At 40.1% G+C, this 27,370-nt stretch overlaps 1 protein-coding gene across 4 annotated transcripts in view; it reads left to right on the plus strand.

The window, feature by feature from the left end:
• The window catches only part of SAAL1 (serum amyloid A like 1), a 52,066-nt gene extending 25,046 nt beyond the window's left edge, over nucleotides 1–27,020 (plus strand). The window contains exons 10-14 of one of the 4 annotated variants that reach the window (XM_087433130.1): nucleotides 1,704–1,897; nucleotides 5,856–5,948; nucleotides 6,643–6,723; nucleotides 21,549–21,620; nucleotides 22,608–25,959. In XM_087433130.1, the coding sequence (XP_087289256.1) occupies nucleotides 1,704–1,897; nucleotides 5,856–5,948; nucleotides 6,643–6,723; nucleotides 21,549–21,614 (434 nt within the window). In that variant the 3' untranslated portion in view covers nucleotides 21,615–21,620; nucleotides 22,608–25,959. Of the gene's footprint in view, nucleotides 1–1,703; nucleotides 1,898–5,855; nucleotides 5,949–6,642; nucleotides 10,854–21,548; nucleotides 21,621–22,607; nucleotides 25,960–26,395 lie in introns of those variants that run through there. The other 3 variants (XM_087433132.1, XM_087433131.1, XM_014783377.2) reach the window with 3 other exon arrangements.
• Nucleotides 27,021–27,370: the final 350 nt, after the last annotated feature.

The following is a 27,370-nucleotide window of genomic DNA, read 5'->3' on the forward strand; positions in this document are numbered from 1 at the left end:
GTTTGTTTGTTTGCTGAGGAAGCTTCACTCTGAGCCAACATCTGTTGCCAATCTTCCTCTTTTTGCTGAGGAAGATTAGCCCTGAGCTACCATCTGTGCCAGTCTTCCTCTGTTTTGTATGTGGGTCGCCGCCACAGCATGGCTTGATGAGTGGTGTAGGTCTGCGCCTGGGATCTGAACCAGTGAACCCAGCCCGCCAAAATGGAGTGCGCCAGACTTAAACATTACACCACGGGGCCGGCCCCGAGTGCTATTGTCCGTTATGCCTTCATTTCTGTGGTAGCTTTAATTTCTTCTTTTCACTTCTGCCTTGAGTTCTGCTGCTCAGGTTTCCTCTCCTGTTGTCATTCGTTTCTTAGTCTGAGCTCTCATATCTCTGCTTTCTGCTTGATTACATGTTGTTGTATTAAAACTCGTGGCCAAATATTATCTTAATAGTCATAAGCTTCATGTCAACTTCTTCTGATGAATATTCTTATCTGCCATTTGTTTTTCTTCTTTCTTTTTTCTTTTAGTGTCTTTGTGTTGCTCCTGTGCTGGTTTCTTTGTGTGTTCACATCTTTCAATGAATTGAGCTTTTCCTGGACTAGCTGTTGGCAGGAAGTTCATGTAGGAGAGCGGGTTAGGCTGCATTCTAGGCTAACGGGAGTTGGGTCTCTGAGTCTTCTGGCTCTTTTTCCCAGGCAAGAGGTGGCTTTCCCCTTGCCATGTACTTCCTGCAAGTGTGGCTGGTCCATGGGATTCCTCGCTTGCCCCCTCATCCTCTGCTTCTTAGAACCCCGGGGAGGCACCAGCTGTTATCCTGCGCACTCCATTCCTGCTGTTGAGAACAAGGGGTTCTGGGCCTTGCTCCTCAGAGTCTGTGCTGTACCTCAGAGAGAAGGACTTTTCGGGCCCTTTCTGAGATCGGCAGCCTGAGGCATCCTCTCATCACTTCTTCCCGTACCCCCTGTTGATTTACTTTCACACTGTTTCCACTTACCTTGTGTTTGAGGTTTCAGCTGTCTCCTAATTTCTTCCAAACTGGAGTCTATTTTTTGTTGCTTGTTTTCTTTGTTTCTTGGTGGTGATTTCTGAAAGGAAAAGGGAAGAAAAGCTGACTTTGAGTCCCAATGCTGTTTCTAACCTCCTTGTATATATGAGCTTTCTGTTGAAAATCATTTGGACGGTTTTTATTTGAAATACTAGGAACAACACATCTTTCTTGATCTTATGTGACTCAGTGTTCTTTATCCTTCCCTGGCTCCCCGAAACTTTATGTATGATCTTTATGATTGCGCAAGGAAGTGTAAAGATGCTTCTTTAACCCTAAGCCACTAATTAACCCTCACCCCCTCTCCTGCCCTAAACCTTAAATGTTTTCCTGGTCTCTTTGCATAGATGCTTCTTATCCTTTAGTTCACAACTCAGTGTCACCTCTTCAGAGAGCCACCCCTGCCAGCTCCTTTATTATATTCCCCTTTAATTTCCTTCATAGAACTCACCAAAATCTGAAATGATCCATTTTATTCATAGCTTATTTGAGAGTATAAAAATGTAAGCCTCTCGAAGGCTGAGGCCTCAACGATCTTGTTTACCTCTGTATCTATAGGACCTAAAATATGATGTCCAGAACCAGTAGGTGTTCAGTACTAATGAATGAATGAATGAAAAACCAAATTTAACTGGCTAATTCCGTGCCTGTTGATTTGTTTGTACGCTAGATCTTCCTTTAATTGACAGCCTGATTCGTGTCTTACAAAATACGGAACAATGTCAGAAGAAACCAGAGAACTCGGCAGAGTCTCACACGGAAGAAACTAAAAAGTCTGATTTAACCCAAGATGATTTCCACTTGAAAATCTTAAAGGATATTTCATGCGAATTTCTTTCTAATATTTTTCAGGTATTAACAAAGGTAAGAAAGATGTATTGATGGTTTCTTCAGCAAAAGAAAGTATGAATTACTTAATGTGCCAAACTTTATGATTACTGTTATTTTTTTAAATATAAAAGTAGTATATTACATAAATTGAGGAAAATAGAGAAAGAAAAAGCATATCACTGTAAGTTTATAATTAAACCAGCAACTGATGTGGTTTGGTGTATTTATATATGTCTTTTTCATGTACTTATAACCCAGTATATACAAGTTTTATAGACTGCTCTTTTCACTTAACATTGTATTATGAACACTTTTCCTGACTCTAAATTCACTGAAAGACTTTTCACTGAGAGCCAGTTTGTTTAATACCCAATTTGCCCAAAAATCAGTTTTCAAAATTTACTGCACACTGGTTTTAAGGAATATTCTTCCTGAATATGTTCAGGATTATTAGTGTATTCTTCCTTTGAGCATACTTTCTATCCATATATTTGAGGAAAAAAAATATATTATTGATACAACTGTGAAGAATATGTTCATATTCATTGAATTTTTTCAAGAAGGATTTTTTTTTTTTTTTTATTGATGTTTTAATGGTTTCTAACATTGTGAAATTTTGGGTTGTACATTTTTCTTTGTCCATCACCACATATATGACTCCCTTCACCCCTTGTGCCCACCCCCCACCCCCACTGCCCTGGTAACCACAGTCCAGTTTTCTCTGTCCATGTGTTGGTTTATATTCCACATATGAGTGAGATCATGCAGTGTTTGTCTTTCTCTTTCTGGCTTATTTCACTTAACATAATATGCTCCAGGCCCATCCATGTTGTTGCAAATGGGACGATTTTGTCTTTTATGGCTGAGTAGTATTCCATTGTATATATATACCACATTTTCTTAATCCAATCATCAGTCGAGGGACACTTAGGTTGCTTCCACTTCTTGGCTATGGTGAATAATGCTGCAATGAACATAGGGGTGCATAAGCCTCTTTGGATTGTTGATTTCAGGTGCGTTGGATAGATTCCCAGTAGTGGGATGGCTGGATCATAGGGCATCTCTATTTTTAATTCTTTGAGGAATCTCCATACCGTTTTCCATAGAGGCTGCACCAATTTGCATTCCCACCAGCTGTGTATGAGGGTTCCTGTTTCTCCACATCCTCTCCAACATTTGTTGTTTTTTGTCTTGGTGATTATAGCCATTCTAACGGGCGTGAGGTGGTATCTTACTGTTGTTTTGATTTGCATTTCCCTGATGATTAGTGATGTTGAGCATCTTCTCATGTGCCTATTGGCCATCTGTATATCTTCCTTGGAGAAGTGTCTGTTCATTTCCTCTGCCCATTTTTTGATCAGGTTGTTTGTTTTTTTATTGTTCAATTGTGTGAGTTCTTTATATATTATGGAGATCAACCCCTTGTCAGATGTATGTTTTGCAAATATTCTCTCCCAGCTGGTTGGTTGGTTGTTCATCTTGATTCTGGTTTCATTTGTCTTATAAAAGCTCTTTAGTCTGATAAAGTCCCACTTGTTTATTTTTTCTTTAGTTTCCCTAGTCTGGGTAGGCATGTCATCCGAAAAGATTCCTTTAAAACCAATGTCAAATAGTGTGTTGCCTATATTTTCTTCTATGAGTTTTATAGCTTCAGGTCTCACCTTCAGGTCTTTGATCCATTTTGAGTTAATTTTTGTGAATGGCGATAGCACATGGTCCACTTTCATTCTTTTGCATGTGGCTGTCCAGTTTTCCCAACACCATTTATTGAAGAGACTTTCCTTTCTCCATTGCATGTTCTTAGCACCTTTGTCGAAAATTAGCTGTCCGTATATGTGTGGTTTTATTTCTGGGCTTTCAATTCTGTTCCATTGATCTGTGTGTCTGTTTTTGTACCAGTACCATGCTGTTTTGATTACTATTGCTTTGTAGTATGTTTTGAAGTCAGGAATTGTGATGCCTCCTGCTTTGTTCTTTTTCTTTAGGATTTCTTTAGCTATTCGGGGTCTTTTGTTGCCCCATATAAATTTTAGTATTCTTTTTTCTATTTCTGTGAAGAATGTTATTGGGATTCTGATTGGGATTGCATTGAATCTGTAGATTGCTTTAGGTAATATAGACATTTTAACTATGTTTATTCTTCCAATCCACGTGCATGGGATATCTTTCCATTTCTTTATGTCATCGTGGATTTCCCTCAATAATGTCTTGTAGTTCTCATTGTATAGGTCCTTCACCTCCTTGGTAAGATTTATTCCTAGGTATTTTATTCTTTTTGATGCAGTTGTAAATGGTATTATCTTTTTGAGCTCTCTTTCTGTTAGTTCATTATTAGCATATAGAAATGCAACTGATTTTTGTAGATTGATTTTGTACCCTGCAACTTTGCTGTAGTTGTTGATTGTTTCTAACAGTTTTCCAACAGATTCTTTAGGGTTTTCTATATATACAATCATGTCATCTGCAAATAGTGAGAGTTTCACTTCTTCGTTACCTATTTGGATTCCTTTTATTCCTTTTTCAAGAAGGATATTTTTTAAGACAAGTTTCTGTTATATCCTGGTGTTTTTTTGTTTTGTTTTGTTTTGTTTTGTGAGGAAGATTAGCCCTGAGCTAACATCTGCTGCCAATCCTCCTCTTTTATTTTTTTCTTTTTTGCTGAGGAAGATTGTTCCTGGGCTAACATCCGTGCCCATCTTCTTCTATTTTATATGTGGGATGCCTGCCATAGCAGGGCTTGATAAGCAGTGAGTAAGTCTCCACCCAGGATCCAAACCTGTGAACCCTGGGCCGCCAATGCAGAGTGTGCGAATTCAACCACTACGCCACTGGGCTGGCCCCATCTGGTGATTTTTTTTTTTTTTTTCGGTGAATTGTCCTGCTTTCTTTTTCCAGATATGGAGTTGTTACCTTAGCATAGATTTTCAGAAGTTAGATTGTGGGGTTCAACATTATAAAAGTGAAGATGACTGGAGCATAATGGCTACATATTGCCAGAATGTTTTTATTAACAGAGTATGTAAAATGTTAATTTTACTTGGTCCTTATTATTGGGTGTTATAATTTTTATATCAAGTAAAGTTCAACAGGTGATAAATTGTGCCTTATTATGATTTACCTTTTTTATTAGTGAAGTTGAAAATCTGTCCATATATTTGTACATTATTATATTTTATATTTTCTGCTTTATAAATTTATCTGTTTTCATTATTTGCATGAACTCCTTGTGTAATAATGTATCTTTTGCATATTCATTGCAAATATTTCTCCCATTGTTTGCTGTTGCTTTTGGTTTTTTTGGAGGGAGGGACATAGATGTTTATTTTTAGGTGACAGGAATATAGGGGGAAGGTGGGCTGAGAATAGACCAGGGATTTGTCATAAAAATTCTTCTGTGACATACTTAATGGAAGGTGGATTTAATCTTGAGGAAAGTGAAGAGCTATTAAAGACTTTTTTTTAAGCATCAAGTGATATGATCCGTTTAGACGAATTACTCCAAAAGTAATAGAGATGTTTAGAGAGTGTCGAGGCTGAAGGCCCAGAGACCAAGCAACAGACTCTTGTGGTTGGTAATATTCAAGAATAACCTGAAAAATAATGAGAGCCTAAATAGTGGAAGTGTGGATGGAGAGAGAGGTGGGATTAGAGAGATATAGAAGAGGAAAATTAAACACCTAGGGGGAAGAGTTGGCAGCAGAGGAGGAGGAAGAGACTCGGCTGTATCCCGAGTTTCTGGCTTGTGCAGCAGGACGGGTGGGTGGTGGTGCCCTTCGCTAAAATAAGGGCTGTAGTGGAGCACGTTTCTGGAGGAGCACGTTTCTGGAGGAGCACGTTACGTTAGGAGGAATGATGCTGGGTTCAGTTTGGGACGTTTGAAATGCCCATAGGATCAGTAGGGAATTGTATATACTGATTTGTATCTATTTACCAGAGATAGCTTTAGAAATTTTCCTTTTTTGACATTATATCTTTTGTTTGTTTGTTTTAGGACACTGTGGCTCAGGGACTAAAGGAGGGCCAGTTAAGCAAACAGAAGTGTTCCTGTGCATTTCAAAACCTTCTTCCTTTCTATAGCCCTGTGGTGAGTATGAGTAAATGTGTAGGTAGTGAGTTTCAGAGGATTACTCAGTAAGACGTTCTTAAGTAGGCGCTTGATCTCTGAGGCCATTGTCAAAAAAGATGGTGCATACAATTGACACGACTTAATGCCTTTGTGGGATAGATGACTGCTGGATAATTCATGGGACTAGCCTGAAATCATGATTCTAAGTTTAAGAGAAAGGAATCAACACTGAATTTATCTGACCATTTTCTGTTACAAAGTAGACAGCATATATATGTTAAGCAAAAATAAGATTCTTAGTTAGGAATAGTCAGTAGGTTTTTATGGTTCTTCAAATTATATCACATTTGCTACTGTTAGAGGTAATTTCAAAATAGGAACTTTTTTAAGAAAATGAAGTATGACATGTAGGCGAGAGGGGACATGTCAGCAAGGAGGATGGTAATAAAACTGCAGTAATGGACCTAAAGGGGAAGCGGCAGGAAGATATATACTAATTCAAGAGTAAAGCAAAATAGTGAGGGCTGGTCACCTCCTCATGTTTCAGAGGACTAGCCGGGAGGTAGTGTTACTGTCATCTGGGGTGTGTCAATGTTTCTTTTCCGTTGGACTGTTTAGAAACCACAGGTAGAGTATTTTTATGTCAGCAATCAATATCTTAAACCACCCTTTCCTCTACTTACATTATTTGGTTCTTGTGTTTGACTCACAGGTGGAAGACTTTCTTAAAATCCTACGTGAAGTTGATAAGACTCTGGCTGATGATCTGGAGGAAAGTTTCCCAAGTTTGAAGGTTCAGACTTAAAAACTGAATTGGAATCTCCTCTGACCAAGAAATAAGCTTTATTTTCTTCACTGACAGTGGAAATTGACATATAGGAAATATTAGATAAAGCCCATATTATACCGTAGTTGTCTAGGATTACACTCCTGCCCTTCTCCCTCCCCCAGTCTATCTCATTTTTATTTGGCATTGGAATCTGGAGTTTCACCACCGTCAAGCCCCCCTGCCCCCCTTTGTTGTATTGGTTATGTGGTATTTGTTGTCTTCAGGTAAAGAAAACAAAAATGCAAGCTTATCGTTGAGATTCTTTTTAGAATATTTGAGGGGTTGGTGAGGATTTTCTTCATAATCTTTAATTTGAATTTTACGTGAGAATTTTGTATTTGTATCCACTGCAAGTGCATTCAGCTGCACTAATAGAAAACTCTACTATAATAGCTTAATCCAATAGCTTTTATGTATTTTATGCAATAAGAAATCCAGAGGTGGGCAGTCCAGACCCAGTTTGGTGGCTTATGGGCCCTAATTCCTTTCACCTCTCCACCTGGTCTGCAATATAGACCTTTGTGTTCATGTTTGTTGTCTTGTGATTAAGGGGACTATAACATCTCTGGACCTTTCATTCATTCAGGGAGGAAAAAGGAGAAAGAGGCTAGGGGCTTTATCCTAGCAAGTCTTTACCTTTTTATTTGGAAAGGGCAGCCAGAACCGTGTCTCATGGCCATCTGTAATGTGAGTGTTTGAGGTCAAGTACGTTTTTTTCTTTCTAGCCTCTGTAGGAGAGAGAGACGAGAGAAGGGAGATTGGAATGGCTTTTGGATAACCAGTCCATGATGTTTGCCACAGTATGCAAACGTATTTTAGCCATTTTGTTACTGTTAATTGTGTTGATTCCATGCCAGATTGTTAGTAACAATGCAAAAGCAGTTATTAGTTTAGCTTTGTTACAGTTGATTTTTTCAGTGTTGTATGTATGAAGATAGAAATGCTAACATTTTGATGAAAGCATATTAGCAAAAATCTCTATTTTCAGCATAATTCCAGTGGTTGAGTTTCAGAAAATAATTTGCTCGAGTGAATTCAGAATTTTTTTTTTTTTGGTGAGGAAGATTAGCCCTGAGCTAACATCTGTTGCCAATCCTCCTCTTTTTGCTGAGGAAGATTGGCCTTGGGCTAACATCCATGCTCATCTTCCTCTCCTTTACATGTGTGACACCTGCCACAGCATGGCTTGATAAGTGGCACGTACGCCTGCGCCTGGGATCTGAACCTGCGAACCCTGGGCCACCAGAAGTGGAACACACAAACTTAACCACTATGCCACCGGCCTGGCCCTGAATTCAGATTTTTTTAAATTAAGACTGATGGAGTTTAATAACTTTTGATTGTTTACACACCATGCTATATGTGATTTTCCCTCTCATTCTTTTATAATTCTTGGTAGTACTTCTTAATGAAATATATTCGGAGAATCAACCAGGTACACTTATGGAAGCATCCAGTTTGCGCTGTTTTCACTTACTGAAAGTGGAATTGTAACCAAACTCAGTAGGTTCATCTCTTGGTGAGTGCAGAGCCAAAAAGCACAACCAAGGCAGGAGTAGGTGAAGAAAGGTTTATTACCTGCACAAGCAATGGAGAACACCGGGGGTAACTCCCAAAGCAGCGTCTCCCCACCACTGGAGACTTGGTACAAAAGAGGGCGGAAGATCGGGGTTTATTTGCATAACAACTCTGTTCTTTTAAGGCAGCTGCATAGCATGTTTACATGTTACTACATACATCGCATGATCTAAAAATTGCTGTTTGGACCCTCCCAGAGGAGGAGAATTTGAGATGGTAATGAGTGTAGGTACCTTTAGGACGTCTGGTGCTGGAACGTTTTGCAGGGGTCTTTCCTGCCAACCTGTGCTTCTCTGCAAGACAACAACTTCTGCAAAACAGAACACATCGTTTCTTGTTGTCTGAAAAGCACTTGACAGATTATGTTGTTAACCAGATCCTCAGTAACCCTTTCTTTGCCTGGTTCCCTGGTCACAGAATTTTTAATGGAGTTTAAGAAAATATCAGTTATGAATAACAAAGCCAACTTTTAAACCCCTCTTCTGGTACAGCCCCTTTCCAATTTACTGCCCAGTCTGCTTGGCTTTAAAGCATTGTTCTTGCCTCACACTTTGTCTTCTTTCCTTGAGTGACTTTTGCTGATAAAACACAGGAGATAGCATTATTGGGAAGAGGTATATAATTTCCATTTGGAGGTAGTTTTATTGTTGAAAATGTCCCTGCTGAAAAGAAGTGAACTATAAGATTAGAATCTTACTGTTGAAACTCTAATTGGGAGGTTTACTTCATGTATATTTGCATGTCTTCCGTGCTGACCTTATCCATAGGCTGAACACGACTGTGCTTAACACGAGAGTTCAAGGTGGAATCACTCCTAGCCGCTAGCCAGTGCTAAAAATTCCGTTCTGGTTATCTCTTGTAGTTTAAAAGTTAAGATGCACATAACCCCCATGAGAGTAATAATCCAATTTATTAGTCATGTTTCCATCAGTACGTGTTAATTTCACATTTTGTTTTCCTGAGAGCATGTTGTAAAAGGGGGAGCACAAGAATCTTGGGTATCTGAGGGAAAGAGTCAGCTCAAAGCGGGAAGTTACAGAGGGAGAAAAGGGATACATGGTGGGAAGGCTGGGATGTCCAAGTTATTCTGCTTCCCATTTCTGCCTTGGACCTGCCCTGTGTACTTGTTACTAATTGCTATTGTAACATTATGAGGTGGTGCATATTTTCATAGTACTTATTTTGATATGTTTGAAAACTTCCTAAATCTATAAATTATAATAGTTTTTTTTTAAAAAATGAGCAATGTTAATACTTTTTTGATGTACACAGTCTGATGAATTCACCCCAAAAAATTTAGTGCTTGTGTTAGGTACAGTGATATTTTGAAATGGTGCTTTCTCCAGAAGCATAAATATGAAATTTGGAATTATACATAGAAATGAAATTGAAATTCATTCTTTTCCCTATACTTTATTGCAGAGGAGGGGAGAAATTACAAGAGGAACTTGAGTTAGCATTTGTTAAACCTGTCATTCTATTTCTAATTAAATTTGAATTTGATTTTTGAAGTATCTAAGGCACTTAAGACAGAACGCAGAAGACATGTTCTCCTTCTACCTTCTGCCTTTTTTTTTTTTTTAAGATATTTTATCCCCTGCTGTTAATGGGATATAACTAAATTGTTTTCTTGGTTGATCCAACTTTCTAGATCAAAAGACTTTCCACTCTTTCTTTAATATTTCCCATTGCCTTGGCTTTGAGTTAGTTACCCTGGATAACTGGCATGTAAGTGGAAAAAAGTTTTAAAGCCACCTTTCAGCATATATAGTTTTTTTGATGAAGCAGGTGCAGAAACCAACCGTATTAATTAAGACATTAAGAAACAACCTCTGTTTGGGATTCAGAAAAGCTTAAATGCCTGAAATGTTAAACACCGTTTTCTGTGAAGGAGTGAGCTATAGTGATGCCGTGTCTGAGAGTTAACTGTGAATTTGAGTGAAGTGAAGAAAAGGAATATTGGGGTTATAGATTATCTTGCCTATTTTAACTGGCATTTTTAAAAACCTCATCAGTAGCCTGTTGTTTTAAGAAATAGGTCCATATTCATTTAGGACTTGAGCTTATATTATCTTTTACCACTTTGCAGCTCCATCTCCTCTCTGCTCCTGGCAGAAGTTTTAAGAAAGAGGAAATAGGTAAACACCCCTCTTGAATTAGTCCATACCAGTACTTTTCTTTTTATTGCTGTGATGAGATCTAATCCGAGAACCATTATTCAAAATCATGTATTTATAGTGAGATGATATGTCTTGAATTTGCTTCAGAATAGTCTGGGATGAGGGGAAGTGAGTGAGTTAAGGGAGTAGATGAAACAAGATTGGCCATGAATTGGAATTGCAGAGGCTGGATAATGATTGCATGGAGATCCATTATACTCTTCTGTTTTTGTATATGTTTGAGGTTTCCTATTAATGTTTTTTAAAAGCAAGTAAATCACACATTTTTAAGCCTTAATTTAATTATGAATGATGCTTATTCCTTTTACGTCTAAATAAAAATCTATTGTATTAGCATTTAATACTATTGAATTCAACACAGTTGAAACCAACACAAATACTTGCTAGAAATGATTATCATCAGTATATAACCAATTATGTAAAAAGTATTATCTTTACGTATTGTTTTAGCTGACTTGACGAGACTTTTGTCATGAGGAATGTTAGTGACTACTAACCAGAGATGAACTGATGTCATATACATTTTAGCACCGTAATAGAGTACTTTTACTAACAAAAGTTCTTATTAGTGACCTTTAATGGTGTATTTTGTGGGTAGAGGAGACTAAGGGAGAGAAGCAGAATCATAGAATTTTAGAGATGGGCCGATTATTAGGGATCACCTATGTCCAGTCCTTATTCACTGGGTTAGTCAGACCTACAAGAGCCTGGGCCAGTGTAGTCCTGAGGGCCAGGCCAGACCTAAAGCTGAACCAAAGGAAACCAGGTAAGATTGGAAACCGGAGGACGCCTTGTGGTGGCTGCTTCCAGCCCTCCACTCTCACCTCATGGTATTTGTTCATCAGCCTGACCGCTTTGCATCTCTGTGTAGAATGCAGAGTCTGCATGGCTACAACATGATGTACCTTAGGGTAATACGCATGAAGTCATATTTGCTCAAATCCAATTTTGTACAAGTCAGGGAACATCTGTAACATAAAAGCTAAAGAACCTCCATGGGTTTCTAGTTAGTTTTCAAAGCAGAGAGTTTGGAATATTAGATCTCTTATACCATGACTGTTGTGCGCATGTGACTGCCCTTTTCTAATAGCTGTATTTTCCCTCGAAGTCCATACCTGCAAGACTTACACAATTTAGCAGCATTATGGACTAGGCCATTCTCATTTTACCCTAATTTTCCATGTCTGCCAATGCAGAGCCCTGGCAAGGGATGAAATTCTGGGGAAGGGCCATGCCATACTTAGACCAGACCTGGAAGGGAGAGGATCTGTACATCAGGCAGTTGTGGGGCACTGGCCAGCCTGTGGATTGGCTACTTTGGGCTAAGTGTCCGCCCCTAATATAATTAACTAAAGTTGAAATTAAAACGAATATGATACAGACTTTGTCTAAGGACACAGAACAGTGTAGTAGACACCAGACTTACGTACCTGGTAGAAATAATCACCATTTGTTGAAAGGTTACTATGTGCCAGGCTGTGAAGGTAATTACCATTTAACAGATGGGGAAGTGAAGATTCAAAGTGGTTAAATAACTTGGCCAAAGTTACATAGACAGTAAGTAGCTGACCCAGGGTTTGAATCCAGGCCTGCCTGACCCTAAAGCATGTTATTTTAACCACTATACTATACTTGCATCCTGTAGTTAGATATGGACCAGATCATGAAGGGTCTTATATATCATGTGGAATAGACACCTGAGATACCTGCTTATCCATGCCCTTTTCTCTGAGAATTGTCCCTGAACTACCCATATTCTTCTAGTTACAGTGTATGGTTGAACAAGAGATCGATTCCTGATCCAAGCTGGGCAGATCACATTGGTTCAGGAGCATTGGACTCTAAAGATCATGTAATTTGCAAGGCTGAGGACACTATTTGGGGGCGGCCATTCATGTTTATTGTTTATGTACCAGGCATTGTTCCCAAACAGTAGGAAGACAGCAGTGAACAAAACAGACAGAATCTGCATACTGGAAATACTGCAGTGGGCAAAGACAGAAATCTTGCCAAATGGAGCTGACATTCAGGAGAGTCATGTAAAAGGTACGAAGGAAGAAGCTGGTCTGCATAGAGGGACAGACAGCAAGTCATGCAAGCTGTAGCAGATTGGATCATTGTCCTCAATTCTTCACCTTTATGCACCCATCCTCATGCCATGGCTGCTCAGTGGATGGAGTAATACTTCCCAGTCCCTTGACTTTGAGCTTAGCCAAGTCGCTTTGCTTTGGCCAATAGAATGTTAGTGGAGCTGATGTAAGCAGCGTACTTTGATGCACCATTCTTTTTAAGGTTGAATAATATTCCATTGTGTGTGTGTGTATATATGTATCCATTTTCTTCATCTATTTGTTTGTCGATGGACATTTAGGATGCTTCTGTGTTTTGACTTTGTGAATAATTCTGCAGTGAACATGGGAGTGCAGATATCTCTTTGAGATCCTGATTTCAGTTCCTTTGGATATGTACCCAGAAGTGAAATTGCTGAATCATATGGCAGTTTTATTTTTAATTTTTTTGAGGAGCCTCCATACTATTTTCCATTGTGGCTGCACCAATTTACATTTCCACCAGCAGTATACAAGACTTTCCTTTTCTCCACATCCTCGCCAACTCTTGTTATCTTTGTTTTGTTTTGTTTTTTAGTAATAGCCATCATAAGTGGTATGAGGTGATATCTCGTTTTGGTTTTGATTTGCATTTCCCTGATGATTAGTAATGCTGAGTACGTTTTCATATACCTGTTGGCCGTTTGTATGTCTTTGGAGAAAAGTCTATTTAGTTCCTTTGCCAATTTTTTAATCAGGTCATTGGGATTTTTTCCTATTGAGTTGCAAGAGTTCCCTATATATTTGGATATTAACTCTTTATCAGATATGTGGTTTGGAAGTATTTTCTTCCATTCCATAGTTGCCTTTTCATTTTGGTGGTTGTTTCCTTTGCTGTGCAGAATCTTTTTAGTTTGATATAGTGCCACTTACCTAGTTTTGCTTTTGTGGCTTGGGCTCTTCGTGTCGTGTCCAAGAAATGATTGCCAAGACCAATGTCAAGAAGCTTGTACCCTATGCTTTCTTCTTGGATTTTTGTGGTTTTAGGACTTACATTTATGTTTTTATCCATTTTGAGTTAATTTTTATGTATGATGTAAGAAAGGGTCCAATTTCATTTTTGTGTGTGGATATCCAGTCTTCCCTAACACCATTTATTGAAGAGACTGTCCTTTCCCCATAGTGTGTTCTTGGCACCTTTGTCAAAGATCAGTTGACTGTATGTGTATGGGTTTATTTCTGGGCTCTCTCTTTGGTTCCGTTGGTCTATATGTCTGCTTTAAAACAATCCTATTTATGATAGCATCAAAAAGAATAAAATACTTAGGAATATGTTTAACCAAGGAGGTGAAAGATTTGTACACTAAAAACTATAAAACACTGACAAAAGAAATTAAGGCAGACACAAATAAATGGAAAGACTTCCCTTGATCATGAATTGGAAGAATTAATACTGTTAAAATATCCATACTACCCAAAGTAATCTATAGATTCAGTGCAATCCCTATCAAAATCCCAATCACGGGGGCCAGCCTGGTGATGTATCAGTTAAGTTCACGCGCTCTGCTTCGGCGGCCTGGGGTTCGCCAGTTCAGAACCTGGGCGTGGACCTACACACTGCTCATCAAGCCATGCTGAGGCGGTGTCCCACGTAGGGCAACTAGAAGGATGTACAGCTGTGACATACACCTATCTACTGGGGCGTTGGGGAGAAAAAAGGGAAAGAACGAGAAAGATTGGTGACAGATTTGAGCTCAGGGCCAATATCCCTCAAAAAGAAAAAAACCCCAATGGCATTTTTTACAGAAATAGAAAAGACAATCCTAAAATTCAGCTGGAACCATAAAAGACTGAATAGGCAAACAATTTTGAGCTAAAAGAACAAAGCTAGAGGCATCGCACTTCATGATTTCAAAATATATTACAAAGCTTTTTAGATTTTCTTGAATGGGATCTGGAAAATCACAAAAATCTGAAAATTCTCCAGCCACCTTTATTTTTCACTAGAGATAAATTAAGATATCACAAGGTATCGACACTTCATTGCAAATATGATTTGTCCTAGAACATCAAGAGCTCTTTGGCTGCAGTCTTACTGTATACCTCTTGCTGCCTCTAAATGCCTTTCTTTGTGAAATGGTTTTTAATTAGTTTTAAACACCAGCTTCCTGTGTTCCACTGCTAAGGCTACAGCATATATTTATAAAAACTTTTCTGTTCACTAGGACACCTCCTTAATTACGTGCTGAGCTTGTATCAATATTGGGCTTGTTGACCTGCAGGCTGTTGAGAAGTTGACGCCTTACCAGACCATCTGCCAGACCCTGCCCCTGGAAATGCTTTTCCCTATTACTGTAATGAAATCACTAAAACCATTTCCCGTTCCCAGTCCTTGTTTAGATCTTCTATCTATTGTCAATAAGAGGATATTAAAATACTCAGGAAAGTCCACAGATCCTTTTCATCCTGGTCCGCAGTGTAGTGCATGGCTTTGTGTTTTAGTGTTGGAAATAATAAATAATGACGTCAAGCCTCTTATAATAAAAGAAGGCTGCTTATTAAACTCTCTCCACCTGCTTTTCCTTTTACATCATGGGATCTGTTTATAATGACTTTTGTGGGTTTTCCCCCTTACCATTCAGGGTTTATATGATTACATGAGAAATTGACACGTTTTAGGAGCAGTCCCTTCATAGAACTGATACTTCCCTGCTCAGTCAGGCCTATGGTGCATGCAGATTTCAACGATGGGGTAGTGGGAAGAAAGGACTAAGAGGCTTTCTGTATTCTCCTGGAGGAGTTTGACTTCCTGAAGTATGGGCTTAGTTCCAGGACGGAGTGTACATTGAAATCGTGGTGGATGGGTGAGGAATGTATGTTTATCATAGTCCACGATTCAAGAGAATGCACATACAGGGCTTTGTTATAAGTCACTCAGTCAACATAGGGTCATATAGTTTTGTTTTGAATGGTGCCTGTTGACCCCATACCATCTGAGGAATTTGGCATCTTTGGAAATTCACATTTCCTGTGGGACTCTATTTGGGAAGGCTGGTGGCATATGTAAATCCATAAAATTCATGCTTTCTTCAAAGTGCAACTGGTGTTGGACGACTCCTACCTGTACCCAGGAACAAGCATTCACTTGGCCAATCAGGAGACACTTGTCCCGGAGGAAACTTGAGGTCCTTTACCTCCCCCATCATGGAAACGTCTGTACTCTGTCACCATTGGGAGAAAAAAAAAATCTGCTAATGTGGATCCTGGAACAAAGTCCCTGAATTGAATTCTCTAATTTCTTTTTATGTTTGTTTTAGGTTTAGACAAACCTGATAACTGTCCTGTTTGTCCGAAGTAATTTCTAGAAGTTATTTCAATTTGTATTGTTATAGTAATCAATGTTTAAAGCAGTTTGGAGATGGCTTGCTCCAATTGTACCCCTTTGCTTGTTGCCCACATCAAGTGATATGTGGATGGTCTTTAAAGATCCCAATTCCACGTTTTCAGATAAGCCTTGAGTAATGTGAAAATCTTAGTAGGTTTTTCTCTTTCGTTCTATTTGGACATGTTTTAATGTGGGTTGGTTGTTTCTTTAGGCAATTGTAGGAAAACACAATTTTCCAGAACAAATCATGAAGCACTCAAGGATTATTTTTTCTCCTTGAAAGTTGCCTCAGGTTGTACCCTGAGCACTTACAGCCCCAAAGGAAACCGGGAGGGCCATGCCACAGACACCCTTTGGAGGAACGTGCCAACTGCTCCGTAACCATGAGTTGGCTCTCCTTTGATGGAGAGATTAATAGTTTCCATAATCATATCATCCTGGTTGCTCTGTGCCCAGAGTTTACTCAGACTTGAAAGAAATGGAAATTAATTGAAAAAGAAAAAAAAATTCTTTCTCTCTTGTCTCCCCTCCAAGCCTCTCATCTGGAGAAGTGATGAGAAAGAGATTCAAGGGTTTGTTGCCAGTAGGAGCCGAGATGTTTATTTTCTTTTGCAATTCTGAATATAAAGAACCATTAGAAAGCAATTGGACTGTGGGAAGGAGGTAGGCACAGAAAGAGGGGGCCAGCTCTGCCTAAATAATTCCCAACAGAACAGCAACACAGGGAAGTAGACCCAGTATATATGTAGAGCAGACCCAGTATATACATGGAGGGTTGTCCTGTGAAGCTGTGAGCATCTGGTCCTGGAAATAAGTGCAGAGGAGGCAGAAAAGGGATTTTGTAGCTGATGTGGTTGTCATCAGATGAATTAAATTGGTCTACTACTACAGAGGAGCTTCCATCAGCTTATTTGCCACATCCTGCAGTTTGGGAAATACTTATCTTTGGTTAAAATCTATTCTTTTCTGTTTCTGAAATTTGAGCTCAAATCTTTTTAAGCCCCTACCATCACTCTTGGCCAGTTCTCTCACACGAGATGTTAGTGCTGATTTCTGTAACGTTGCTGTCGAGCCTTGGAGGATTTCACTGGGCAGAGGATTTGGTCCTCCGTGGGAGAATTGGGATGTTAATAGAACGCGGGTTTCTTGTCATATCTTCAGTCAGAGATAAACTTCCAGTATGTGATCAGTAAGTGCTTTGTTGAACCAGTTTATTGAACCAGTAAGCGAGAAGCTGTGAACTGTAGACGAACACCTCTCATTCATTCATTCATTCATTCATGCCACAGTATGTTGTGATTTGTTGAACTTGCCATGTGTTGAGCACTGTGCACAGTTAGTGGGACTAAGAAGGTGACAATTCTAGATAGGAGGAAGACAGGCAGCTAGTTAATAATAACTGTTCATTTCCTCAGCTTCTGAAAGTCAAGGTCCGTGTCACTTCCCTTGAAGTGATGCACTTGCACTCCTACAAGTTCCATGCTAGTCGGAGATTTGGGCCTCTCTTGAGGCTTACATAACTACAAAAGAGATATAGATCCTTTTGTGGGTGGATATCTCCCTACAAGTTTATATGCGGGCCCAACAGCAAGCACCCTTCCACCACTGCCACCCTCCATGACAATTCAGGACAGCAGGTAAATGCTTGCCCCTGCTCCTCCTGTGGGACCTCACAAGGAGATCACCTTTCAGGCTACTCCCATTCCAGCCTAGGGCTTGGCCGTATCCCCCCTGCAGAGGGAAGCTCTGAGTTTTAGGTTTCCCAAACTGCCTGAATTTCCCATGCAATATCAATGCTGAATTGAGAGCTAGTGGACGTGCCAACAGGCCTGCCATAGCAGGGCATGATGATGCCACAGCAGAGGCTGAGAGGAGGGGAGCCCTGGCCCGGGAGGCTGGAGGAATGATGGGGATGTAGGAGACTCCAGGCTTTGTTGCCAGTGGGAGTGGAGATGAGGCCTCGTCACTCAAGGAGCACTGTGGATGGAGCCTGACCCAAGTGCAAAGAGACAACCCTGAATTCATGTTAGCTGTAGGCCACAGCCTCAGACGATGGTGAAGCAACCAGCACTCTGGAAGCCAAGAGGTCCGAGTTGGAAAGAACATAATCATCTTCACATCCACCATGAAGTCTCGTAGCTACACCCCTCTGTACACCTGGACACCATCTTAGGAGGAAGCTATTTAAGACAGTAAACCTTTTCTCCCCCCCCCCCTTTTTTTTTTTTTAACTTTCCCTGGGTCTGAGCTGAGCCAGGGTTTTTTGTTTGTTTTTTTTTTTTGTGAGGAAGATCAGCCCTGAGCTAACATCCATGCTAATCCTCCTCTTTTTTGCTGAGGAAGACCGGCTCTGAGCTAACATCTATTGCCAATCCTCCTCCTTTTTCCCCCCCAAAGCCCCAGTAGATAGTTGTATGTGATAGTTGCACATCCTTCTAGTTGCTGTATGTGGGACGCGGCCTCAGCATGGCTGGAGAAGCGGTGTGTTGGTGCGCGCCCGGGATCCGAACCCAGGCCGCCAGTAGCGAAGCGCACGCACTTAACTGCTAAGCCACGGGGCCGGCCCATCCCTTTTCTTTTTTTTAATTAAAGACTGTGCAGTTCTTGAAGGGTCTATTTAAATTGTTGGACCAGAGTAAATTTAAAATGTATTGGATCTTTGGTTTATTGACCTGTCTGCTACTAACAGATGGGGGCTCCAGAGAAATACCAGATTTCTTGTGGGCAAACTGAAGCTTACCTTTCCTCTCCACATCTGAGTAACAGTGTGAGTTGTATCTTGAGAACCTATAACATGGGAAAAGAGTCAAAGGAGATGGAGTTGCCAGTTTTAGCAGATAAGAGAATCCTTACAGACTTCTTTTGGAATTTCTACAGTCAGATATACTCTCTACTCTTCCATATAGATTCATTTCTAAGAAAACAAAGAGGACGACAACAGATGAAAAAGATATTTCATTACATTTCAGGAGGCTTGCTGACTGACTGCTTTTGTATCCGGAATCCATAGGGACCGCCTAATATGTATGCCACGAAGCATCTTTATCTTGGGGTAAACCCAGAGTGTTCCTTTAAAAGCTGACACATCTAAAGGAAGAGATAAACTGTAAATCTAGTTTACAACCAGTCTCTAGTGTGAAACAGGAAAGACTGCCCAGCTAGTGTTCACTTACATAGTGAACAAGCATTTGCTGATTACCAGCTACGTGTCAGGCACAGTGCTAAGTGCTGGGGATACAGTGCTTGGAACATGGCAGTTGTTCCACAAATGTTAGTTACATAAATGAATGAAAATGATGCCTATCCAGAGATAGACTTACATGAAGCTAATAAAGCTTAACCTTAAAGCAGTGGTTCCCAGACTTTCACGCACATAGACGTCATCTAACGATCTTTAACAAATACTGATGCCTGGCTCCCACCCCCAGACATTCTGATTTCCTTGGTATGGGGTGCAAACTGGGCATCAGGATTTTTAAAGCTCCCCAAGTGGCTCTAATGTACACCAAAGTTGGGGAACCATTGCATTAAGGGCCTCTCATTTGCTCAGGTCCCTTCCAAAGGGCCTGGGAGGTGCCTAGCAATTTCAAATTTGAAATTTTGTATTCTTTTTCTTGACCAGGGCTCCCAAATTGAATAAGCTTCAAGTGACTCAAAACCTGGATCTGACCTTCTCTGTCCTTGACGCGGTCTTAGTGCAGTCAGCAGGTTACTTAGCCAGCAGGAGCTTTTCAGAAGTATAATTTGGCTGAAAGATGCAGATTAACAGTCCTCTTATGGCCGCTCCCACATGAAAGCTAAACCATGACAAGCAACAGATGCCACTTTTCGTGGGTTTGTCCCTCTTCTTGGCCCATGACCTTAACAGTGATTTTTGCAATGCTCTCAGAAGAGCTCCACTTTGGAGTGGAAGAATTAGTTGCTACAAGCGGCAGGGCTCTGTGGTTTTAATGCGTTCTGCATTATACTGATTGGATTTCATGGTCAGCACAAAGTTTATAGCACTTCCGGTGCAAGGCCTTTGCCAGAGACACACTGGCCCTTTTGTGTGTCCCCAGAGTTCTGTGCCTCACCATCCCCCGACATTTCCTGGAGGAGTTGCCTGGTGACACTTATGAGGCTGATTCAAGGCTCTACAAAATTTATTCGCTGATTTTATTACAGAGGCAAACAATAACCGTTTCTGCTGCACACGTGGGCCTGTTGGCAGACAGGATGGCCACGTGGGGCACTTCCTCTTTGCCTTTGGCCAGGTGCACACCTGGAAGTGTGTCTCCATGACTCTCTATGGGGTAAGCACGAACACAGCCCGAAGAGGAGAGAATGGAGCAGCTAACTGTGCAGGAGCTGATGAGAGGCTCTCAGTGGTGTTTTGAAGTGGCTCTGAACTTGCTGAGTGGCCGTGTGAGCTGCATTTACCCATATCATCTACAAAATACAAAGGCTGCTCCTGGGTGCTCTGAGCTCCCTTTTCCTGGCCATGCTTTGTTGTGAGTCCTCTTGGCCCCTTCCCAGTATCAAACACCTACTCAGCAGGTGACATCCAGGTTATTTATGCATCTGATTATCAGTGGCTTTGTTGCCCTCTGGGGAAAAAGTTCCATAATACATAAGCCAGAGCCCCGGGGATGACTAGGGGCAGATTAAGGGCACGGCTGCTTCTCTCTGTCAGGAAGGACTGGGGCTTTTGTGATTAATGTCTGCCACAATGGAGCCTGTCAAGTCTCCTAATATTTGGCACCTAGGAAAAGGTGCCCCCAACTAACCTCTTCTGGGGTGGGGTTTGGGGTGTTAATGCCATGTAGATAGGATTTTCCCAAAGATGAAAGGACCGTCTCTCCTTTCTGTCCATTTGGAACTCCAGGAGTTGCTTTCCTTATCTCTCCACATGGTTATTTTATTCTCCTGACTCTTCCAGGTGATTACGTTTAGATGCTTTCAGAATCTTCCTGATGGCTGTGAAAGCTTGGCCACACTGCCTTGAGCTCAGTTGGAGATGCAGAGAGGGGAGGTTAACCATCAAGTTTGCTCATTTTCCCTGATGTAGATGCAGTGATATCCTTTCGTAAAAGCCTCAGAGACCATTAATTAGACAAAGAGTACTGGCTTTGCTTTCTGCAAATGCAGCAAATGCTGTTTGACTTGTAGGAGAGATGGCTGGTTGCATTCAATGAGGGGTAATATTGCCTTTTTAAACAGTACAAAGCAAACATTAAGACAACAGACATTTGGGGAAACCATGTGTGCCCAAACAGTGGGGCTGCTTTCTCCAAGCACAGTTGCTTCTCATGCTGTAAGACAGTCTCCTTCATCGTAGAAATCTGAATAGCCAGCACTTCCTAATGGTTCAGAACTCTCTGTATTTCTGTAGTTAGTGGCATTTTCTCACACTGTTTGCTTCATTATCTTGAGCAGGAATGTGTATCGCACAACTCCAGGGGGCACAATTTGCATTGTCTTTTTTTTGTTTTTGGTGAGGAAGATTGGCCCTGAACTAACATCTGTTGCCAGTCTTCATCTTTTTGCGTGAGGAAGATTGCCATTGAGCTAACATCTGTGCCAATCTTCCTCTATTTTATATGTGGGATGCCACCACAGCATGGCTTGATGAGCAGTGTGTGGGTCTGCGCCCAGGAACCGAACCTGCGAACCCTGGACTGCTGAAGCGGAGTGAGTGAACTGAACCACTAGGCCACCAGGCCGGCTCCCACATTGTCCTTTATGTAAATCATGCTACCTGGACTTAGAATGCCTTGGCTCTTCCAGATGGTATTGGGTGCTTTCATAATTATCTCTTAATAATGGACTAGGAGGTTTCTATATGACTTGGAACCCAAAGTCCCAGAAGTCTAAAAACCTGAAGAAACTAAAAAAGAAAGAAATCCTTTCCCTTCCTTAGTCTACTTTTTGAAATTCTGTGGTACATTGAGGTGAAAAATTCCCTGGGATAAGTGAGGCCTTGGATCCTGCTCACTTGCTGTGGGACTTTAGGCAAGCTATAGTGCACAGCAAATAGAGGGCTTGGTCGTGACCCATACTGAGTGGGCTGTTTTGCTCAGTGTGTTTCACGTGACCACAAGCCAACATTTCTTGGAGTAATGTGTTGAAGCAAAGATGTTCAAATGGTAAACAGGTTTCCAATTGTGACTTTTAAAAGTCTAATTGAGAACTGAAGCAGATTTGGAATGAAATTATTGCATAAACTGTGTGTGAACAAACTTGTACACAGCTCGTCCCGGGAAGCCATTCAGGCGTTATCGGAGATGAGTGCTCACTGAAGGTGTCATGTTGTGAAGATTACTGTGCTTTTTGGAGGGAGATTTAGTAGACTTGGATCTTGAGGACTCAAGAGATTATGTCCTGGCCTGATCTCTCTCCTTCATCCCCTTGCCTTATCAAATTACTTTCCATTTGAACATGGATAGAATCCCATATGGCCTCTAATGTCTGAGGACTTGTAGCAACAGCCTCTGTTTCATACTCAGATACGTACATGGAGCTTTGACCTTTCTGACGAAGGGTTACAGACATTTTGTTTTGTTATCGCATCTTTCATTTCTCTCCCATAGAAATGACTTGCTCATTTCTGTATTCATTCATTCCTTTTCAGCAAACATGTATCGAGTAGTGATTTATTGAGCACCTTCTCTGTAACAGGCACATGCTGGATCCTGGGCTATAGAGACGAAGGCACAGTTCTCACCCTCAAGGAGTTTACGGTAAAGGAGAAAACCGAGGAAACAAATCATGACAGTGCCATGGAGAGGAGTGAGCTCAGGCAGCGTCCCCACTGCGGTTGCAGCTTCTGGAGGACGGTTGTAGCTTGTTTCAGAGATCCCCTTCAATTAAATGGTAACATCTGAACTAAACGCATAGTCCTGCACTGGAGTTCAACCAAGTTTCCTCTTAGAAGTGGTAGCATGATGAGTAAAACAGCAGAGGAGAGAGAGAGAACAGCTGGTTTCAAGTTCTGTTTATGCTGTTTACAGGCTGCGTAACTTTAGACAAGTCACTGAACCATTCTGAATCTGTTTCTTTAAGGACCAAATTAAACAATATAAATAAAAGTACTTTATAAAACACTATATAAATTTAAGAGTTTGTTGTTAGGAAAAAAAGCCCCAGTTTGCCACAGGCACACACACAAATGTCGTACTCCTGAAGAATGATAAGCCCAACTTTTACTGTGGGCCTAATTTTTTTCCTGAAAGGACTTTTTTCCCTCTCCTTAAAGAATTTTTTCTTAATCATACATATAAATCACATTGTGGTATCTAAAGCAATTCTTCATTTTACCTAAGTAAGTCTCCAGTCACAAAGCAATTAGAACATATGCATTTTAGACCCTCAGTTTGTGTATAACATGGTATTAAAATAAAATCCCCATAGGGGCTGGCCCGGTGGCATAGCGATTAAGTTTGCACGCTCCGCTTCAGCAGCCCCAGGTTTGTGGGTTCAGATCCGGGGCGCGGACGGACCCACCGCTAATCAGGCCATGCTATGGCGGCGTCCCGTACAAAGTAGAGGAAGATGGGCACGGATGTTAGCCCAGGGCCGATGTTCCTCAGCAAAAAGAGGAGGATTGGCAATGGATGTTAGCTCAGGGCTGATCTTCCTCACAAAAAACAATAAATGAATCAATAAATAAAAATAAAAAAATAAAATCCCCATAGGTGAGCCTCAGGATAACTTTGCAGAGGATGATTCTACCTGAGGCGTGCATTCTGTGTTGCCAGGCTATGCTGTACCTGTGTCTTACTGCCCAAAAAGAAAAGTTCTCCTACATACGTACCATACAATATACACCCACATTTGACATATTATTAATAACTCAACACTAAAAATTCAACACGTCTTTTGCTATCATAGAAGTATAACATATTGGAACTACAACTTTTAAAAGAAAATTGTGCAGATCATGAATGCTTTGCACACACACATTGCCACATGCACACACACAAACATCTTTTCAAACTTTGATGAGGTATTTATGTAAGCATTCAGGGTTAAAACATATTAACATAAGTGTTCTTGTCTGTGGTGATATTCTACTTTATTGAAGAGCCTAAGGGAAGGGACGTGGAAAGAAACTTGCAGTTACTGAGTACTTCTTGTATTCAAGGGCCTGAACTAGGGGATTTACATACATAATTTTGTTAATACAATAGTCTCACAAGGGAGATCGTATCATCTCTGTTTTCTGGATGAAGAAAAGTTCAGAGGTTAAGAAATTTGTCATTGATCACACACATAAGTGGAAGAGTTGGAATTTGAATTGAAATTTGTGTGACTATAAACCCCATTTTCTTACCTAAATATTGAACTGCAATCATATGAAATACCGTATTAGTTTTACTTGTTATTTTCCCAAGGAGACACATGAAATGACAAAGAGCAAGGTTCCAGAATTGGAACACTTTCAGTCATGAGAGTATTCTAAAAGTATAATACCCATGCAATCTTTCTGAAAAAAATTATTCAAAGATTTACTTCAAGAAAATAAAAAATTAATTCATGGTATAGAAGAAAGAGTAACTTACAGGTCAGAACCCTTTGATTTAATTTAAAAAGGATTAAACTTTAGGTATGGCTGGTTCCAGATGTTCAAACAACGTCATTAGGTCCTAGTTTCTCTTCCAGTAGTGCTCCTTTCCATGTTGGCATCACTCTCAATAAATCTTTTCCACTGGGCAACTTCCATTAGCTATGGGCTTTTATCCTCCAAGGTTAAGGATAAGAGAAAGTCTCTTCTTCTAAATTGTAAACAAGTCTTGGGCCTGATTCTCATTGGCCCAGTTTGGGTCATGTGACCATCATTGAACCAATTATTTTGGCTAATGGCTTCCAATCCTCTGATAGGCTAGTCCAGAGTCATGTGACTACCTTAGAACTGGTTAGGGAGGGGATAGAATCAGGTCCACCCAAAGCAATTGGATTGGGACTGGGAGTCAGGAGTGAGTCTTCAGATGAAAACCAGGGTTCTGTTAGAAGAAGAGGGAATAGAGGCACAGTGTCCAAAACAGTAATATCCTCTACAAGCAATGAACCAATAAACCAGGAAAATTGTTAGTTAAGATCAAATCATCACTGATACTGTTAATGTGGCATTTGATGCGATTGTTAAATGTTAATGTACTAACAATTTGTAAATAAAATTCCAGATGATTTGAACACATAGTTGAGGCTCAGTAAAGATTTGTTGAATGAATGAGACATTAGGACGTTTAGGATAGAGTGGGCAGGGGAAAAGAGAAGCAGGAGCATTCTAAATTCTTTGTCTTGTTAAGGAGAGAAGTTACACACACTGACGAATCTTGGTGTTGATAGGATTACATACATTTAAGTATGTTTGTTAAGCATTCAAGGATAATTGCTATTGAAATAGGAAAAAGATGTGGAATTTCTAACCCACTAGGAAAAAAAGGACCAAAGAAAATTTGATCAATCTAGCACAAGTCAGGTTGGGAAAGAAAAAAAAGTAAAAGTGCATTTTAAGGCTAAATATACCCATGAAATGAATGTGTGAAGTCACATTACTGAAAGGTAAAGATTTTTCTGTTGAGACAAAATCAAGTTTTATGTTGTTTACAGGAGACAAACCAGACAAAACAACATGCAATAAAGGGCTAGATTAAAAAAAACTAGGGAAGTGATAAAATAACGGGAATTGAAAAACTAAGAATGGAATTCAAGGCACAAAAAAATTAGAGACACGGGCTATTTTATAAGTGATACAATTAATCAATAAGATGTAACTTAAACTTAAGTATACCAAACAATAGAGTAACCAAACCTATAATGCAGATTTTGTTAGAAATACAGGGAGAATTTTTTTTTTATCGTAGAAAACTTGAAGTCACCTCTCAGAAATGGACAAACCAAGTTAAAAAAATTAGTGAAGACATAAAAGGATGTGAATAACAATATTTTACAATGTAGATTTTATATATTTGTTTTATTTATTTATCTGTCATATCTAGTACTTAATATGTGCCAGGAATTATGCTAAATACTTTATAAATATAAACTCATTTAATACTCATAACAATCCTTTGAGACAGGTGTGCTATCATCTTCATTTTGCAGATAGAGAAACCAAGGCATGCTAGAGTTTCTCTTGCCTCAGGTCACACAGCTGGGTAAATGGCGGGACTGCACTTGGCTCCACAGGCCGTGCTCTTAACTCCTGTGTTCAAATGCACACATATGTAGACCTTTGTACCCCACAGTAAAGAATATATGGGCTCTCCGTATATGGTTCTTATCTTCTTCCTGGCTTATGGGAAGACTAGACCTGGCAGCTCTCTTACGGTAAGGAAGGTGTGTGATTAATGTGATTAGTTATAGCCAATGAAAGGAGAGCAGAAATGACAAGTCATTTCTGGACCAAAGCATTTAAGAGCTGGCATGCCACCTCAAAACTCTCTTTTCTCTTTTGGTGACAGCCACAGATTGAGATGGCAGAACCACAGGAGGAAAGTTGCCTGAATCCTGAGTAACCATGCAGAGAACCACATGGAGAGGTGCTGCCCTGGAGAGTCACCCAGTGGGTGTTGGACTTCGAGTGAGAGAGAAATGAAATAAACCTTTATTGTGTTAACATAACAACATTCACACTGTTTTCAAATTCAACGGAGTATCCATAACGTTAGATAATGTGATGAGCCACAAAGAACATCTGGATACATTTCTCTAACTAGGTATCGTACAGGCACCTTCTCTAACTCTAGTGTCATAAAGCAAAAGAAATGTTTTTAAAGGAAGAAAACTAAAAGAATATAACCACATGGAAATCTTTAAATAATGGATAATTTTCTAGGAAAATATTCAATATTAAGTTAACCCAGGAAGAGGCAGAAAACCTTAAAAGACTAATATTCACATTGAAAAGGTAATAAAAGAACTACCCCCATCCCCACCTCAAGGCAACAGAAAGTGGTGGGAAAATTTCTGAAGTCTACAGAGATAACAAAACTGGATAAGAACAGTCACACACACAAAAAGAAAACTATAGGCCAATCTTATCTATTAATATAGATACAAAAATTCTTGACAAAATATTGGCAAATGAAATTCAGCACTATATTAAAAGATATATAAAAATATGCATTTAAAAAAACTATCATTACCAAGGTGAGTTTATCTTACAAATGCAAGGATGGTTTAACATTAGGAAATCTTTTAATGTAATTCACTACATTAATAGATTTTTAAAAAAGAGCATATGCGATCATTTCAGTAAATGCGAACAATTCATTTGATAAAATTTAACATCTGTTTCCAAGAAAAACAGCTTTAGTGGCCAGCCCCGTGGCGTAGCCATTCCAAGTTCGTGTGCTCCGCTTTGGCGGCTCAGGGTTCGTAGGTTCAGATCCCGGGCACAGACATATGTACCGCTTGTCAAGCCATGCTGTGGTGGC

Source organism: Ceratotherium simum, chromosome 7 (assembly GCF_057802395.1).
Source record: "Ceratotherium simum simum isolate JZ-2026a chromosome 7, ASM5780239v1, whole genome shotgun sequence".
NCBI classification, from domain to species: Eukaryota; Metazoa; Chordata; class Mammalia; order Perissodactyla; family Rhinocerotidae; genus Ceratotherium; species Ceratotherium simum.